Source organism: Erpetoichthys calabaricus, chromosome 4 (genome assembly GCF_900747795.2).
Source record: "Erpetoichthys calabaricus chromosome 4, fErpCal1.3, whole genome shotgun sequence".
Taxonomy (NCBI): Eukaryota; Metazoa; Chordata; class Cladistia; order Polypteriformes; family Polypteridae; genus Erpetoichthys; species Erpetoichthys calabaricus.
Genome location: NC_041397.2, coordinates 312,220,666 through 312,236,251, shown reverse-complemented (window position 1 = coordinate 312,236,251; position 15,586 = coordinate 312,220,666). Strand labels below are relative to the sequence as shown.

General features: G+C 41.5%; 1 protein-coding gene and 1 long non-coding RNA gene across 2 annotated transcripts in view; both read left to right on the top strand.

The window, feature by feature from the left end:
- LOC114644956 (uncharacterized) overlaps positions 1–10,403 on the top strand; it is a 114,696-nt gene extending 104,293 nt beyond the window's left edge. Inside the window, exons 2-3 of the long non-coding RNA XR_007934705.1 lie at positions 10,125–10,167; positions 10,298–10,403. This is a non-coding gene — a long non-coding RNA (uncharacterized LOC114644956). The remainder of the gene's footprint in view (positions 1–10,124; positions 10,168–10,297) is intronic.
- LOC114644950 (uncharacterized) overlaps positions 1–14,114 on the top strand; it is a 217,642-nt gene extending 203,528 nt beyond the window's left edge. The window contains exons 4-5 of the mRNA XM_051926717.1: positions 11,990–13,642; positions 13,996–14,114. Coding sequence (XP_051782677.1) covers positions 11,990–13,642; positions 13,996–14,114 — 1,772 coding nt within the window. The remainder of the gene's footprint in view (positions 1–11,989; positions 13,643–13,995) is intronic.
- Positions 14,115–15,586: the final 1,472 nt, after the last annotated feature.

Below are 15,586 nucleotides of genomic sequence, written 5' to 3'. Positions count from 1 at the left end.
TTTCACCACGACAGACCGATGCAGAGCCCGCATTACTGCGGATGCCGCACCGATCCGCCTGTCAATCTCACGCTCCATTCTTCCCTCACTCGTGAACAAGACCCCGAAATACTTGAACTCCTCCACTTGGGGCAGGATCTCGCTACCAACCCTGAGAGGGCACTCCACCCTTTTCCGGCTGAGGACCATGGTCTCGGATTTGGAGGTGCTGATTCTCATTCCAGCCGCTTCACACTCGGCTGCGAACCGATCCAGAGAGAGCTGAAGGTCACGGCCTGATGAAGCAAACAGGACAACATCATCTGCAAAAAGCAGTGACCCAATCCTGAGCCCACCAAACCGGACCCCCTCAATGCCCTGGGTGCGCCTAGAAATTCTGTCCATAAAAGTTATGAACAGAATCGGTGACAAAGGGCAGCCCTGGCGGAGTCCAACTCTCAACTGGAAACGGGTTCGACTTACTGCTGGCAATGTGGACCAAGCTCTGACATCGGTTGTACAGGGACCGAACAGCCCTTATCAGGGGGTCCAGTACCCCTTACTCTCGGAGTACCCCCCACAGGATTCCCTAAGGGACACGGTCGAACGCCTTTTCTAAGTCCACAAAACACATGTAGACTGGTTGGGCAAACTCCCATGCACCCTCCAGGACCCTGCTAAGGGTATAGAGCTGGTCCACTGTTCCGCGACCAGGACGAAAACCACACTGTTCCTCCTGAATCCGAGGCTCGACTATCCGACGGACCCTCCTCTCCAGAACCCCCGAATAGACTTTTCCAGAGAGGCTGAGGAGTGTGATCCCTCTGTAGTTGGAACACACCCTCCGGTCCCCTTTCTTAAAGAGGGGGACCACCACCCCGGTTTGCCAATCCAGAGGCACTGTCCCTGATGTCCATGCGATGTTGCAGAGACGTGTCAACCAAGACAGTCCTACAACATCCAGAGCCTTGAGGAACTCCGGGCGTATCTCATCCACACCCGGGGCCCTGCCACCAAAGAGTTTTTTGACCACCTCGGTGACCTCAGTCCCAGAGATGGGGGAGCCCACCTCCGAGTCCCCAGGCTCTGCTTCCTCATTGGAAGGCATGTTAGTGGGATTGAGGAGGTCTTCGAAGTACTCCCCCCACCGACCCACAACGTCCCAAGTCGAGGTCAGCAGCGCACCATCCCAACCATGTACAGTGTTGACACTGCACTGCTTCCCCCTCCTGAGACGCCGGACGGTGGACCAGAATCTCCTCGAAGCCGTCCGAAAGTCGTTCTCCATGGCCTCCCCAAACTCCTCCCATGCCCGAGTTTTTGCCTCATCAACCACCAAAGCCTCATTCCGCTTGGCCTGCCGGTACCTATCAGCTGCCTCCAGAGTCCCACAGGACAAAAGGGTCCAGTAGGACTCCTTCTTCAGCTTGACGGCATCCCTCACCACCGGTGTCCACCAACGGGTTCGGGGATTGCCGCCACGACAGGCACCAACTACCTTACGGCCACAGCTCTGGTCAGCCGCCTCAACAATAGAGGCACGGAACATGGCCCATTCGGACTCAATGTCCCCCACCTCCCTCGGGACGTGGTCGAAGTTCTGCCGGAGGTGGGAGTTGAAGCTACTTCTGACAGGGCGCTCTGCCAGACGTTCCCAGCAGACCCTCACAACACGTTTGGGCCTACCACGCCTGACCGGCATCCTCCCCCACCATCGAAGCCAACTCACCACCAGGTGGTGATCAGCTGACAGCTCCGCCCCTCTCTTCGCCCGAGTGTCCAAGACATGTGGCCGCAAGTCCGACGACACGACCACAAAGTCGATCATCGAACTGAGGCCTAGGGTGTCCTGGTGCCAAGTGCACATATGAACTTGAACATGGTGTTCGTTATGGACAATCCGTGACGAGCGCAGAAGTCCAATAACAAAACACCACTCAGGTTCAGATCGGGGGGGCCATTCCTCCCAATCACGCCCTTCCAGGTCTCACTGTCATTGCCCATATGAGCATTGAAGTCTCCCAGCAGAACGAGGGAGTCCCCAGAAGGTATGCCCTCTAGCACCCCCTCCAGGGACTCCAAAAAGGGTGGGTACTCCGAACTGCTGTTCGGTGCATACGCACAAACAACAGTTAGGACCCGTCCCCCCACCCGAAGGCGAAGGGAGGCTACCCTCTCGTCTACTGGGGTAAACCCCAATGTATAGGCTCCAAGTCGGGGGGCAATAAGTATACCCACACCTGCTCGGCGCCTCTCACCGGGGGCAACTCCAGAGTGGTAGAGAGTCCTGCCCCTCTCAAGGAGATTGGTTCCAGAGTCCAAGCTGTGCGTCGAGGTGAGTCCGACTATATCTAGCCGGAACCTCTCAACTTCGCGCACTAGCTCAGGCTCCTTCCCCTTCAGAGAGGTGACATTCCACGTCCCAAGAGCCAGCTTCTGTAGCCGAGGATCGGACCACCAAGGTCCCCGCCTTCGGCCACCACCCAACTCACACTGCACCCGACCTCCTTGGCCCCTCCCATAGGTGGTTTAAAAGTGTAGAAAGTGTTTAAGAGCGTAGGAAGTGTTTATAAGTGTGCGGGAAAGGTTAATAACAGAGTGAGAAAGGTTTATAAGAGTATGGGAAGGGTTTATAAAGCCTTAAAATATATATAAATAATAAAATAAATATAGGTCGCTACTTCACGGATTTTCACCTATTGCGGGGGGCTCTGGAACGCAACCCCCGCGATAGGTGAGGGATGACTGTACAGCTCTTTTGAAACAGAAATCTGCCTCCATCCTTTTTTGTTAGAAAAGATACCTTGTTATATATGAATAGAGTGCATAAGAAAGTTATGGTCCTAAATTGTAGATGAATCCTTATGGCAGACTGATTAGTGGGTATCAGGGACAATGGACCAACTACAGCAGTGCCTTCATATATTTCCAGAGACTGTTATCAGTTTTTCTGTAAAATATGATTCAACAGTATGGTATGTTGGCTTATCAGGGCATTACAAGGTCTGGTAACTGAGTGGCTTACTGATGATGGACTTTCTCCTAATGAACCTCATACTATGGTAGTGACCTCCCCATAGTAGATTTGTTAAGAAGACACAGCAGGACAAAGAAATGATTGCAGGGGACTAGTCTTGCTGCAGACCTCCACAGCTCCACAGGACCTCCAGTTGGATTGTAGGATTTTGTCACCTGGTTTACTTGACTTGAGTCAGATAATTCACCCCAACCCTAATCTTAACCATAGTGTAACCAGGCGTATCACTGACGTATAATGTAAAGCAACAACCTCCAGTATGGAGTGGAGCACTGGAGGTTCGCAGCTGGACTCTATTGGGATCACAGAACAGTTTACTCTTAAGTATATAAGAAGAATACACAAATGTAAAACAACAACGACTTATTCATTGAGGGTGTTGAACTCCATCAAGGCCGTGTCTTGTCGTTGTTTCTATTTGTGGCTTTCATAGACAGGAAATTAAGGCAGGTGTGCAGTTGGGAGGGGGCTTGGGGTAAAATTGTTGCTTTATGCAGATGGTGTTGTCCTCTTTACCTCAACTTCAGCAACCACTCCCATCAGTCCATTTACGCTATAAATCCATAGACCACAAAGGATTAAATAAGACAATTTGAAAAAAAAAACTTTACAAAAGTTATTTCAGGGTGGCGCAGTGGTAACGCTGCTGCCTCACAGTTAGGAGACCCGGGTTCCCTTCCTGGCTCCTCCCTGTGTGGAGTTTGCATGTTCTCCCCGTGTCTGCGTGGGTTTCCTCCGGGTGCTCTGGTTTTCTCCCACAGTCCAAAGACATGCAGGTTAGGTGAATTGGTGATTCTAAATTGGCCCTAGTGTGTGCTTGGTGTGTGGGTGTGTTTGAGTTTGTCCTGCGGTGGGTTGGCACCCTGCCCGGGATTGGTTCCTGCCCTGTGTTAGCTGGGATTGGCTCCAGTAGACTCCTGTGTTTGGATTTCAGTGGGTTGGAAAATGGATGGATGGGTGGAAAAATAATTTCTTTATTGATTTGGTCACAATGCATGGCACTAATGCTGCATTAAAAAATGTAATATTTGGGTAAATGTTCTGATTTGATTCATACAATATTTATATTCAGAATCCTGGGCTTCATCATATATGCATTTGTGGGACCCTCCTGATCAGTTTGGCAAAAGCCCTAGTTATATTTCTGAATTACCAAAAATGTTTTTGTATCTTTATAAAATACTTTTTTCCATTCATTTATTGAATTTGCATAATGCAATACAGGTATTAGGATCATGAAAGCCAGGGCTTATTCTGGCAACAGTAGACCAAAGGCGGGATGAAGATGAAGAGCAGAGCACCAAAAGAAAGCAGAACGTGCAAATTCTACACAGCTGGTGACCAAAACAGGTTTGAAGCCAGAGCTCTGAGTCTAACCCATGTACCATAATGCCACTTCATTTGCCACTTCAATAGGCCGAAGAGTGAGTAAATGTGAGTGTAGTCTGCAATGGACTGGCTGCTCCTCTAGCAGTGGTTCCTGCCTTGTGCCCAGTCCTGCCAAGATACACTCTTCTTCACCCAGCAACCTTGCATAATATTAAAAACTAGCAAAATACCCGCGCTTTGCAGCGGAGAAGTAGTGTGTTAAAGAGGTTATGTAAACATATATATACATATACATATATATATATACATATCTACATATACATATATACAGTAATCCCTCCTCCATCGCGGGGGTTGCGTTCCAGAGCCACCCGCGAAATAGGAAAATCCGCGAAGTAGAAACCATATGTTTATATGGTTATTTTTAGAATGTCATGCTTGGGTCACAGATTTGCGCAGAAACACAGGAGGTTGTAGAGAGACAGGAACGTTATTCAAACACTGCAAACAAACATTTGTCTCTTTTTCAAAAGTTTAAACTGTGCTCCATGACAAGACAGAGATGACAGTTCTGTCTCACAATTAAAAGAATGCAAACATATCTTCCTTTTCAAAGGAGTGCAAAGCAAGCAGTCAAAAAAAAAATCAATACGGCTTTTAAGTATGCGAAGCACCGCCGGTACAAAGCTGTTGAAGGCGGCAGCTCACACCCCCTCTGTCAGGAGCAGGAAGAGAGAGAGAGAGAGAGAGAGAGATAGCGAGAGACAGATAAAAAAAATCAATACGTGCCCTTTGAGCTTTTAAGTATGCGAAGCTCCGTGCAGCATGTCCTTCAGGAAACAGCTGCACACAGCCCCCCTGCTCACACCCCCTACGTCAGCGCGAGAGAGAGAGAGAGGGAGAAAGTAAGCTGGATAGCTTCTCAGCCATCTGCCAATAGCGTCCCTTGTATGAAATCAACTGGGCAAACCAACTGAGGAAGCATGTACCAGAAATTAAAAGACCTATTGTCCGCAGAAACCCGCGAAGCAGCGAAAAATCCGCGATATATATTTAAATATGCTTACATATAAAATCCGCGATGGAGTGAAGCCGCGAAAGGCGAAGCGCGATATAGCGAGGGATCACTGTATACATACATATACACATCCACATATACATATATATACATATACAAATTTACACATCTACATATACATATACATATGTACATGTATATACATATAAATATATACATATCTACATATATATACACATATATATATACATATGCACATACTGTATATATATATATATATATAAATATAGACATACATATATACATACATACATTGACATATATATATATATATATATATATATATATATATAGCAAAATACCCGCGCTTCACAGCGGAGAAGTAGTGTGTTAAAGAGGTTATGTAAACATATATATATAAATATACATAAACATATATACATATATACACATATCTACATATACATATATATACATATATACATATATATATATATATATATATATATATATATACATAAACACATCCACATATATATACATATATATATATACACATATCAACATATATATACACATACATATACACAAATACATACACACACACATATACATACATCCATCCATCCATCCTCTTCATATATACATATACACATACATACATAGTGCGTTGTAACACGGGCTGTGATTGTTACATGGGAGGGAGACGACAAATCACAGCTTCCCGCTTTCTAATCGGGCCTGTGATTGGTGCTTTGACGGATGCCCAGATCCCACAGTATCTCCCCTTAGGAGAGACGTTAGGCAAGTGTAATTGATTAGCGGTGCTGCAAGTTTAGCTTTACACCTGTTTTTAAGGCTTATTGACTGAAAGGGGCTTTCATGAAAAAACTTAGGGCTTTGCTACAGGATACACCCTCCACAAGTTAAGGAAGTAAAAATAAAGGTATATATTTCTGTTTTATTTAAACCTTTTAAGTTTGTATGCAGGCGGTATGGTGGTGCAGTGAAAGGTGCCAGTTAGGAGACCCAGGTTCACTTCCCTGTGTAGAGTTTGAATGTTCTCCCCGTGTCTGTCTGGGTTTCCTCCGGGTACTCCGGTTTCCTCCCACAGTCCAAAGACATGTAGGTTAGGTGCATTGGCGATTCTAAATTGTCCCTGGTGTGTGGGTGTGGATGTGCGCGCCCTGCGGTGGGCTGGCACCTTGCCCGGGGTTTGTTTCCTGCCTTGTGCCCTGTGTTGGCAGGGATTGTCTCCTGCATTAGGATATAGTGGGTTGGATAATGGATGGATGGACATTTGTATGCATAGCCCTATTTGCCCGTTTTCATTTTTTTTCTTTCTTCAGTAATATTTCAGTAAACCCGGAGCTTGTCAGTTCAAATCCTGGTGCTGACACCACTGTGTGACCCTGAGGAAATCACTTCACCTACCTGTGCTTCAAAAAACAAAAATAATGTAACAAATTGTACCTCAGATGTTGCAAGTTGCTGGAATAAAGGCATAAGTCAAATAGATAAATATGAACTATTCATTTATTTTCAGTTAAGTCATCTGCAGCAAACCTTTATAAATGAGGGTTTCTCCTTTTTAGAAAGTGCAAACTGTTTCTTCTTCATTGAGGTTTTCTCTTGGAGAGCTTTTTTCATTTCATTGAAAATTAAAGCAGCAGCTGCCAAATTATGTAGCTTTCTTATTAATTTTTCAACATTGTGTAAAATAACTTTATAAAGTAACATAAAAGGTTTAAATACTGGTTATCCTTTTACACTAAAATATTACTAAAGAGATACAAAAAAAGTAAAATGCATATGTTCTTTTTCTTTAAGGAGATTAAATATTACTGAAGAAAGAAAAAAAAAAACTAAAACAGCCAAATGGGGCTATGCATACGAACTTAAAAGGTTTAAATAAAACAGAAATATACACTTTTATTTTTACTTTCTTAACTTGTGGAGGGTGTATCCTGTAGCAAAGCCCTAAGTTTTTTCGTGAAAGCCCGTTTCAGTCAATAAGTCTTAAAAAAACGTGTAAAGATATTGACAATAAGCTACGCAAACCCACCAAGACATGCAATCGTTTAAATCAAGTATCATTACATCTTCCTTTCTTAAAGAGAAGTAAGGCAGTACTTATAAGCTTATATATATATATATATATATAGACATACATACATATATATATATATATCTATATCAATATATGTATATCTATATATCTATATCTATATATATCTATATCTATATCTCTATATACATCTATATATATATATATATATCTATATCTAAATCCCCGCGAAGTACTGCTTTTAAATTTTTATTAAGAAGAAAACCTTTTTAAATTGAGGGAAAATATACGAATAACAATTTGTTAAGGATCTGTTTTTTTGTGAAGCTGACTTCACACAGCTTTTCCGCTGCTTTATAAACGAACGCCATATAAGGTCTTCCTTTTTCCTTGCTTCGCCAAGGAAGGAGCCTTTTTATTAAATCCAAGGGTTCTTCGCTTTTTTTTTTTTCTTTTTTTACGATTGTTATAGTTCTGTTTCTATATCACGTTGTCAGTTCAGCACTCAGGTTGTAATATGACCAAGCTGTGCAAGCTTACTGTTAAGAATGCAACGTATAGTTGTACAGGAGAAAAGCAATCTTGCCTGAAATCAATGGCAACCTGTTGTAGGTCTATGAACTTAATTTAAACTTTAGGTTTACACGGTGCTTTGTTTCCGAAGTACCTGCACTCATGAATATGTCTATATGCGTCAGTCGCTCAAATCCACACGCTTCGCACCGGCGAAGTACTGCTTTTAAATTTTTATTAAGAAGAAAAGAAAACCTTTTTAAATTGAGGGAAAATATACCAAAAACAATTTGTTAAGGATCTGGTTTTTTGTGAAGCTGACTTCACACAGCCTCTCCGCTGTTTTATAAACGAACGCCATATAAGGTCTTCCTTTCTCGTTGCTTCACCAACGGAAGCAGCTTTTTTATTTAATCCATGGGTTGTCCGCTATTTTTTTGTTCGTTTATTACGATTGTTATAGTTCTGTTTGTATACCACGTTGTCAGTTCAGCACTCTGGCTGTAATATGAACACGCCGTGCAAGCACACCCTTGAGAATGCAACGTATAGTTGTACAGGAGAAAAGCAATCTTGCCTGAAATCAATGGCAACCTTTTGTAGGTCTATGAACTTAATTTAAACTTTAGGTTTACACGGTGCATTCTTTCCGAAGTACCTGCACTCATGAATATGTCTGTATGCGTCAGTCGCTCAAATCCCCGTGCTTCGCAGCGGTGAAGTATTGCTTTTAAATTTTTATTAAGAAGAAAAGAAAACCTTTTTAAATTGAGGGAAATATACCAATAACAGTTTGTTAAGGATCTGTTTTTTTGTGAAGCTGCCTTCACTCGAGTGATCACTTCGAGCTGACTTGCTGGCCAACTATAAGCGTTACCTGGTAGGTAACCACCCATACAATCAGATTGTGAATCAGGCTACGAATGGCGTGAATGTAATTACCCCGATCTACATGCTGTCAAATAAACGAACCACACGCCGTGGCGCAATTTTAGGGGCTTCGCCTCTAGTGCTGACGTCCGAGGTTCAATTCCCGTAAGGGAGTGAAGTGAGTGGGTGGTTACCTACCAGGTAACGCTTATGGTTGGCCAGCAAGTCAGCTAACATCAGCCACGGTGCCTTCATTTGTGAGAAGCAGATCATAGAACGGTTGAAAATAGTTTACTGTCAAATAATGCGAAGAGTACGCGACACGTGTTTCCCCCTTATTCTTGGCTCATCAGGCGTACACACTCACTGTGCTAGAGGGGCTTCGCAGCGGTGAAGTATTGCTTTTAAATTTTAATTAAGAAGAAAAGAAAACCTTTTTAAATTAAGTCTTAAAAAGAGGTGTAAAGATATTGACAATAAGCTACACAAACCCACCAAGACATGCAATCGTTTAAATCAAGGCGCGAGTCGAAAAACACCATCCCATAATATTAGTTAACGATTAACACATTTCTCTATGTATTGTAAGCATACAATACAACTGATATGTTGCGCTTATTTATCTGGTGTACCGACATTTTTGCACGTTTAACGGCTGAAATCTAACGTGGTTTGTGCCCTTCAGAATGAAAAGAGTTTGCATTTACCTTTTTAATAAAAGGCGAGCTTTTAAGCCTGAGAAATCACCCCGTAAATGCACACGTTTAATTGCACATGTGTTAATATGTATGCTTGCACAGTATTAAAAGACACTCAACAATTAACGTCATTTACCTTCGTTCCCACGTTTGACTCATGCTGTAAATCTCTTCCTTGTTTTCAGTTCACGTGATTACGTAGGAGGTGTGATGTGGTGTGGTGTGATACGTGACTCCGCCTCCTCCATTAGAGTATATGGACAAAAAACAGGTTCCAGTTATGACCATTACGCATAGAATTTCGAAATGAAACCTGCCTAACTTTTGTAAGTAAGCTGTAAGGAATGAGCCTGCCAAATTTCAGCCTTCTACCTACACGAGAAGTTGGAGAATTAGTAATGAGTGAGTGAGTGAGTCAGTCAGTCAGTCAGTCAGTCAGTCAGTCAGTGAGGGCTTTGCCTTTTATTAGTATAGATGACAAGAAAATGGATAGATGTGAATGCTAACAAAATACTGATGTTAATATATTTACATGCTTAATTCCTCAGGCTGAGATTGTCATCTCAAGATGGCTCCCCTGTGGAGATGGCCGCCCTGGGCCGACCTTTCCAGGTGGGGATGCTCTATGACTGTCGCTCTGACTCGCTCATTCCAGGTGAGTTAAAATTAAACTTTTTAGGTTTGCTCTCTCTCAAAAAAACAAAACCTGCAATGGTATGTGGGGTCCAAGTTTGATCCAAATTACATTTTTTTTTTGGTTTCCTTAATTTTGTTTTTTTCACCAGGTGTCACTCTATGGGACTTTGAAAACCTCAAGAAAGACCTCAACATTAAACCCCAGAAGAACACAAAATTCAAGATCATCACATCAGATTCTTTGGATGAGAAAACCTTTATCTTAAACATGACAGCCTCACTTAAAGCGAGTTTCTTAGGTGGCTTGATTGAGGTCGGTGGGGCTGCCAAGTACCTCAATGACACCAAATCATCCAAACGTCAGTCCAGGGTCACCCTGCACTACAGCACAACCACCAGAATGGAGCAGCTCAGCATGAGCCACTTGGGGAGGCAGAATGTCGACTATCCAGAAGTGTTTGAGCAGAAATCGGCCACCCATGTTGTCACGGCCGTGTTGTATGGCGCTCAGGCCTTTTTTGTTTTTGATCAAAACAGCAGTAAAGAAGAAGAGAATGAAGATATTGCAGGAAAATTAGAAATATTAATTAAAAAATGTATTTCTGTAGATGGAAAAGGAGATCTAAAAATGACAGATGCTGACAAGAAAATTGCTGACCATTTTAACTGCACATTCTATGGTGATTTTCTTCTTCATCACAATCCTACAAGCTTTCAGGATGCCATGGAGATTTATACAAACTTACCAAATAAACTTGTAAAAGTTGACGAGCTAGCAGTGCCCATCCAGGTCTGGTTATACCCACTGAAACATCTAAATTCACAGGCTGCTCAGCTTGTACAAGAGATCAGTGTGGCACTCGTGTCCAAATCTCAGGAGGTCCTGGAGGAGATAGACGAGCACATCATGAGATGTAATGACATCATGAAGGACAGTGTTGTCAATAACTTTCCGATAATTAAGGAAAATGCAGAACAATTTAAATCAGTGCTTAATCAATATAAATGTATTTTCCAAAAAGACATTGCGAGGGTCTTACCAAATATAAGGGGTGGGGGTGCAAAAGAGAAACAGCTGACAGACATCCTGAAGAAGAAGGAAAAGTCGCCATTTAACAAGTGTGCTATAACAACATGGCTGAATAAAAGAGAAAAGGAAATCAGCATGCTCACAAATGTCTTTAATCAAATTAAAGAAAAGAAACTTGATATTGTTACAAATGGCCTGGATAACTTAATTTACAATACTAGTATTAAAAATATTGTCTGCTTGACTTTCACCTCACTCCATGTGTGTCAGTCATACATATCAGTAATGAAACGCTACCTTAAGGCCCCTTGTCAGTCCTCATATCATCTGTCAGAGCCAAGTGAAGAGTTAATCATCCAGAATTTCAGAAAGTATTCCCAGCAATTCATTGAGTTTGCAGAAATTAACCAAAGCAACAAGACAACAAGATTTATCATTCACTCCATCCCTGATGAGGAAAATCCTGGGGTGACAATCTGTCTTTATAAATCTGGAAATCTCATCAGCCATAAATTTCAGCTTCCCTCTAAAACTGAGCCTCTTGTGGCTGATTCTGTAACAGACAACAGCGTAACCCTGAAGTTACAAGCCCAGAAGTCTGATTCAGAATGGTACAGAGTGGAGTATAAGCTACCTGAAGATGAAGAGTGGGAGACTGTGGACACAACAGAGACCCTTGAACAGATTATGATTACAAAGTTACTTCCTGATAAAACATATCAATTCAGATACAGAGCCCTTTTTCAAGTTGGTGTGAGTCAGGCCAGTGATACGACTGAAGAGAAGACACTACCTGTTAAAAAACTTAAAGGTAAACTTGATATAAAACATCAAAGTAAGAAGATTAATGATGGAAAACCTGGACTTTACCTTTTGCCTTTGATATCAGAGATCATAAACACTGTGAACAATATTGCAAAACGCACCTTTGGAAACAGGACATCCAAAAAACCTGGAAAAACTATTATGGTCCTCGGAGCAACAGGTTCTGGAAAATCCACCATGATCAACGGAATGGTCAACTACATCTTAGGTGTCCAGTGGCAGGATGACTTCAGGTTCAAGTTAATCCATGAAGAAACATCTAGAAGTCAAGCTTCAAGCCAGACGTCTGCTGTCACTGCCTATGAAATGAACTATCAGCATTATTTCAAGGTCCCATACTCCTTCACTATAATCGACACACCAGGTTTTGGAGACACCAGAGGAATTGATCGGGACAAACAAATCACTGAGCAGATACAAGAATGTTTTTCATCTCCACAGGGTGTCCAGCACATTAACGCAGTGTGCTTTGTAGTTCAGGCATCCCAAGCTCGACTGACACACACACAGAAGTACGTCTTTGACTCCATTTTATCCATTTTTGGTAAAGACATAGCCAATAACATCCTGGTCTTGATCACATTTGCAGATGGACAGCGTCCACCAGTTCTGGATGCCATCACTGAGTCTAACATACCGTTCTCCAAAGATAAGAAAGGGAGCCCTTTATTTTTCAAGTTTAATAATTCGGCCCTCTTTGCTAATAACAAAGACACTAATAGCAGTGATGGTCTGATGTTTGACAAAATGTTTTGGGACATGGGTGCAAAGAGCATGGAGGGTTTTTTTAATTCCTTAGAGAAGATGGATGACAAAAGTTTAGCACTGACAAACGAGGTGCTTAAGGAGCGCAGGCACTTGGAGACGGCAGTGGAAGGATTGCAGCCTCAGATTAAAGCTGGATTGATTAAACTTGAAGAAATGAGACAAACCCATAACATTTTAAATAAGCACATTACTGACATAGAGAGCAACAAGAACTTTGAGTATGAAGTGGAGGAAACAAAGACAATAAAAGAGAGCATTGCAGGCACCGGCACGTTCATCACTAATTGCCAGAAGTGCAACTTCACCTGTCATTATCCATGTAAGTTACAAAATGATGAGCAAAAGATCAAATGTGCTTCTATGAAGGACGGGGTCTGCACTATTTGTCCTGGTAAGTGTGTGTGGAGTGTTCACTCCAACCAACAGCACAGATTCATCTATGAAACTAAAAAGGTCAAAAAGACTTATGATGAGCTTAAGAAGAAATATGAAAAAGCAAAAGGAGAAAAGATGACAACTGAACAAGTGTTTGAGCGGCTTCAGTATGAGCTGGATGTTGTGCAAGAGGAGGTTCATAGACTCATTGAAGTGTCTCATAATTGTATAAAACAACTTGAAGAAATCGCCCTCAGACCAAACCCGCTGTCCACTCCCGAGTACATTGAGCTCCTCATTCAGGCTGAAGAACAAGAAGCAAAACCAGGATGGATGGAGCGAATGAAGTCACTGCAGAAAGTGAAGGAACAGGCAGTGATAATAGCAAAACTCAGTAGAAATGAAAAACTCCTACCAAGTGAGCAGAAGAAGCATGACGATCAAGAAGAAAGGAAGAAAAACAGGGGAAATGTTTTAGGATTGTTATACAAGGGAGGTATAAGATTTGTTAGTAATTTCTTTAGTAAAGATGTAAAATGATTGAATGTTGTCTTACTATATTGATGATGTTTTACAATCAACACAATTTATAATAAACATATTTACCTGATAAAACTAGAGGGCTCTTCCCCCTGCTCGATTCACTGTCACCTCGTCGCTCTGCCGCTCACGTATGGGTAAGCGGATGTGCTGCCAGGTCCATCTATGAAGAATAACCGCTGATGAATTTCACCAAGAATATTTTTTTGAATTGTGTCAAACTGCTCTTTGATCGTTTAATTGTGAGTACATTTCCATGGCCTTCCACAGTTAAATCTTCATCTGCTGTTATCTCTTTCTTTACCTCAGATTTGTTTATTTCTTCTGGAAGATCAAATTGCTGCATCATTAAATGTTCTGCTTCTAACAATTCTTTGATGATCGAAGAGCCGTTTGTTCATTCAACTTTTCAGATAATGGTCCTTTGAGTGCTTACCATAATTCCAAAGCATTGACTTCACCCGTCATAATTAAGTTAATGAAGCGGTGTCTTGATTTGTTAGGCATCATTACAGAAGGGGCATCAGACGTCATTTTGAAGATATAGTCGTCTGATTTACATAATCCAGCTGCTCGTGCCACTTCTTGAAAAGTACCATACGTAGTCCCATCTGTAGTTAGAACAACTTTATACAAAGTTGCTCCTTTCTATTCACGTAACAACAATTTTAAATGAAACTGTTTAATATCTTTTGCTGATATAATATTTAATCGAGCAACATTTTTGCAATTACTTTTTCTTGGGTGCCACACCTCTTTTTTTGTTTCTGCCACATGTAATGTTGAGGAATTTTTGCATATATATATGCTTTTGCATTGATGTCAGTTTTATTAAGTTCAAAATAAGCCAATAATTTTGTATTTTTAGCTTTCTCTACCTGTAAAGCTTCAGCTTCTTTGCCTTCTTTAAATTGAATCATATTCTGACCTGGTAAATTAAATAGTAATAATTCAACAGAATGACTTCATCCATGCATTGGCAATTCCATTAAATGTCACCCACTGTCTATTGTACTGACGTATCGAGTATCTAAATATGCTTGAACTTCATCCTGAGACTGTTCTTTGGATAAAGTTACACGTACTGTATCGTGACCTTTATGAATGTACTTGTAGATGTACTTAATACTCATAACCAATGCACAATACTCGACATTAATATGACAATCAAATCGTTTGAGCAAATACGGGTTATACAGTACAATCACTGATTTATCGATCATCACAATTTTACCATATTTCTTTCGTGTTAAGTGTGTTGTTTGTGATGATTATCTCTGCGGCGATAATCAGGAAAGCCAGCCTTAGTCATATCTGTTGAATTAACAAAAGCTTTAGGATATTTCTTTAAACATTTTTTTTCTTTTGAGTCCCAATATACTGAAATGGTTGAGAGGAGGGCAGGACCCACTTGAAAAAATCTCTTGGCAATAATGTCGTCTCAAGATTTTCTTTTATAATCGAGAAATATGTAAAAATAACAGAACTCTCCTAAGGCCTAAGCTCACCATTTAGGTTTGTTGTTTAACGAGTTTGTTTTTAAGCAAGTTGGTGCAACACTGAAGTGACACAAATGAAAGAAAAATGAGGAAAACTCTACTTATACAAAATTATATATCTGCAATTCTATATTTGTATTGATTGAATTACAAAAAGTACACATGTCAAAGTACAATTATTAATAAAAGGAGTGATTTACTGACACAAGCTGAGCTGTGGTTGATGTCTTTATTGGTCGAGGGCCATCTGTTCTGTCTGTTTACCTTATTCATTAATTTTTGCTTCTATATAGTACCTTTCACATCTATCTATCTATCATATAGTGCGTTTCACATCTATCTATCTATCATATATTGCCTTTCACATCTATCTATCTATGTATCTATCATATACTGCCTTT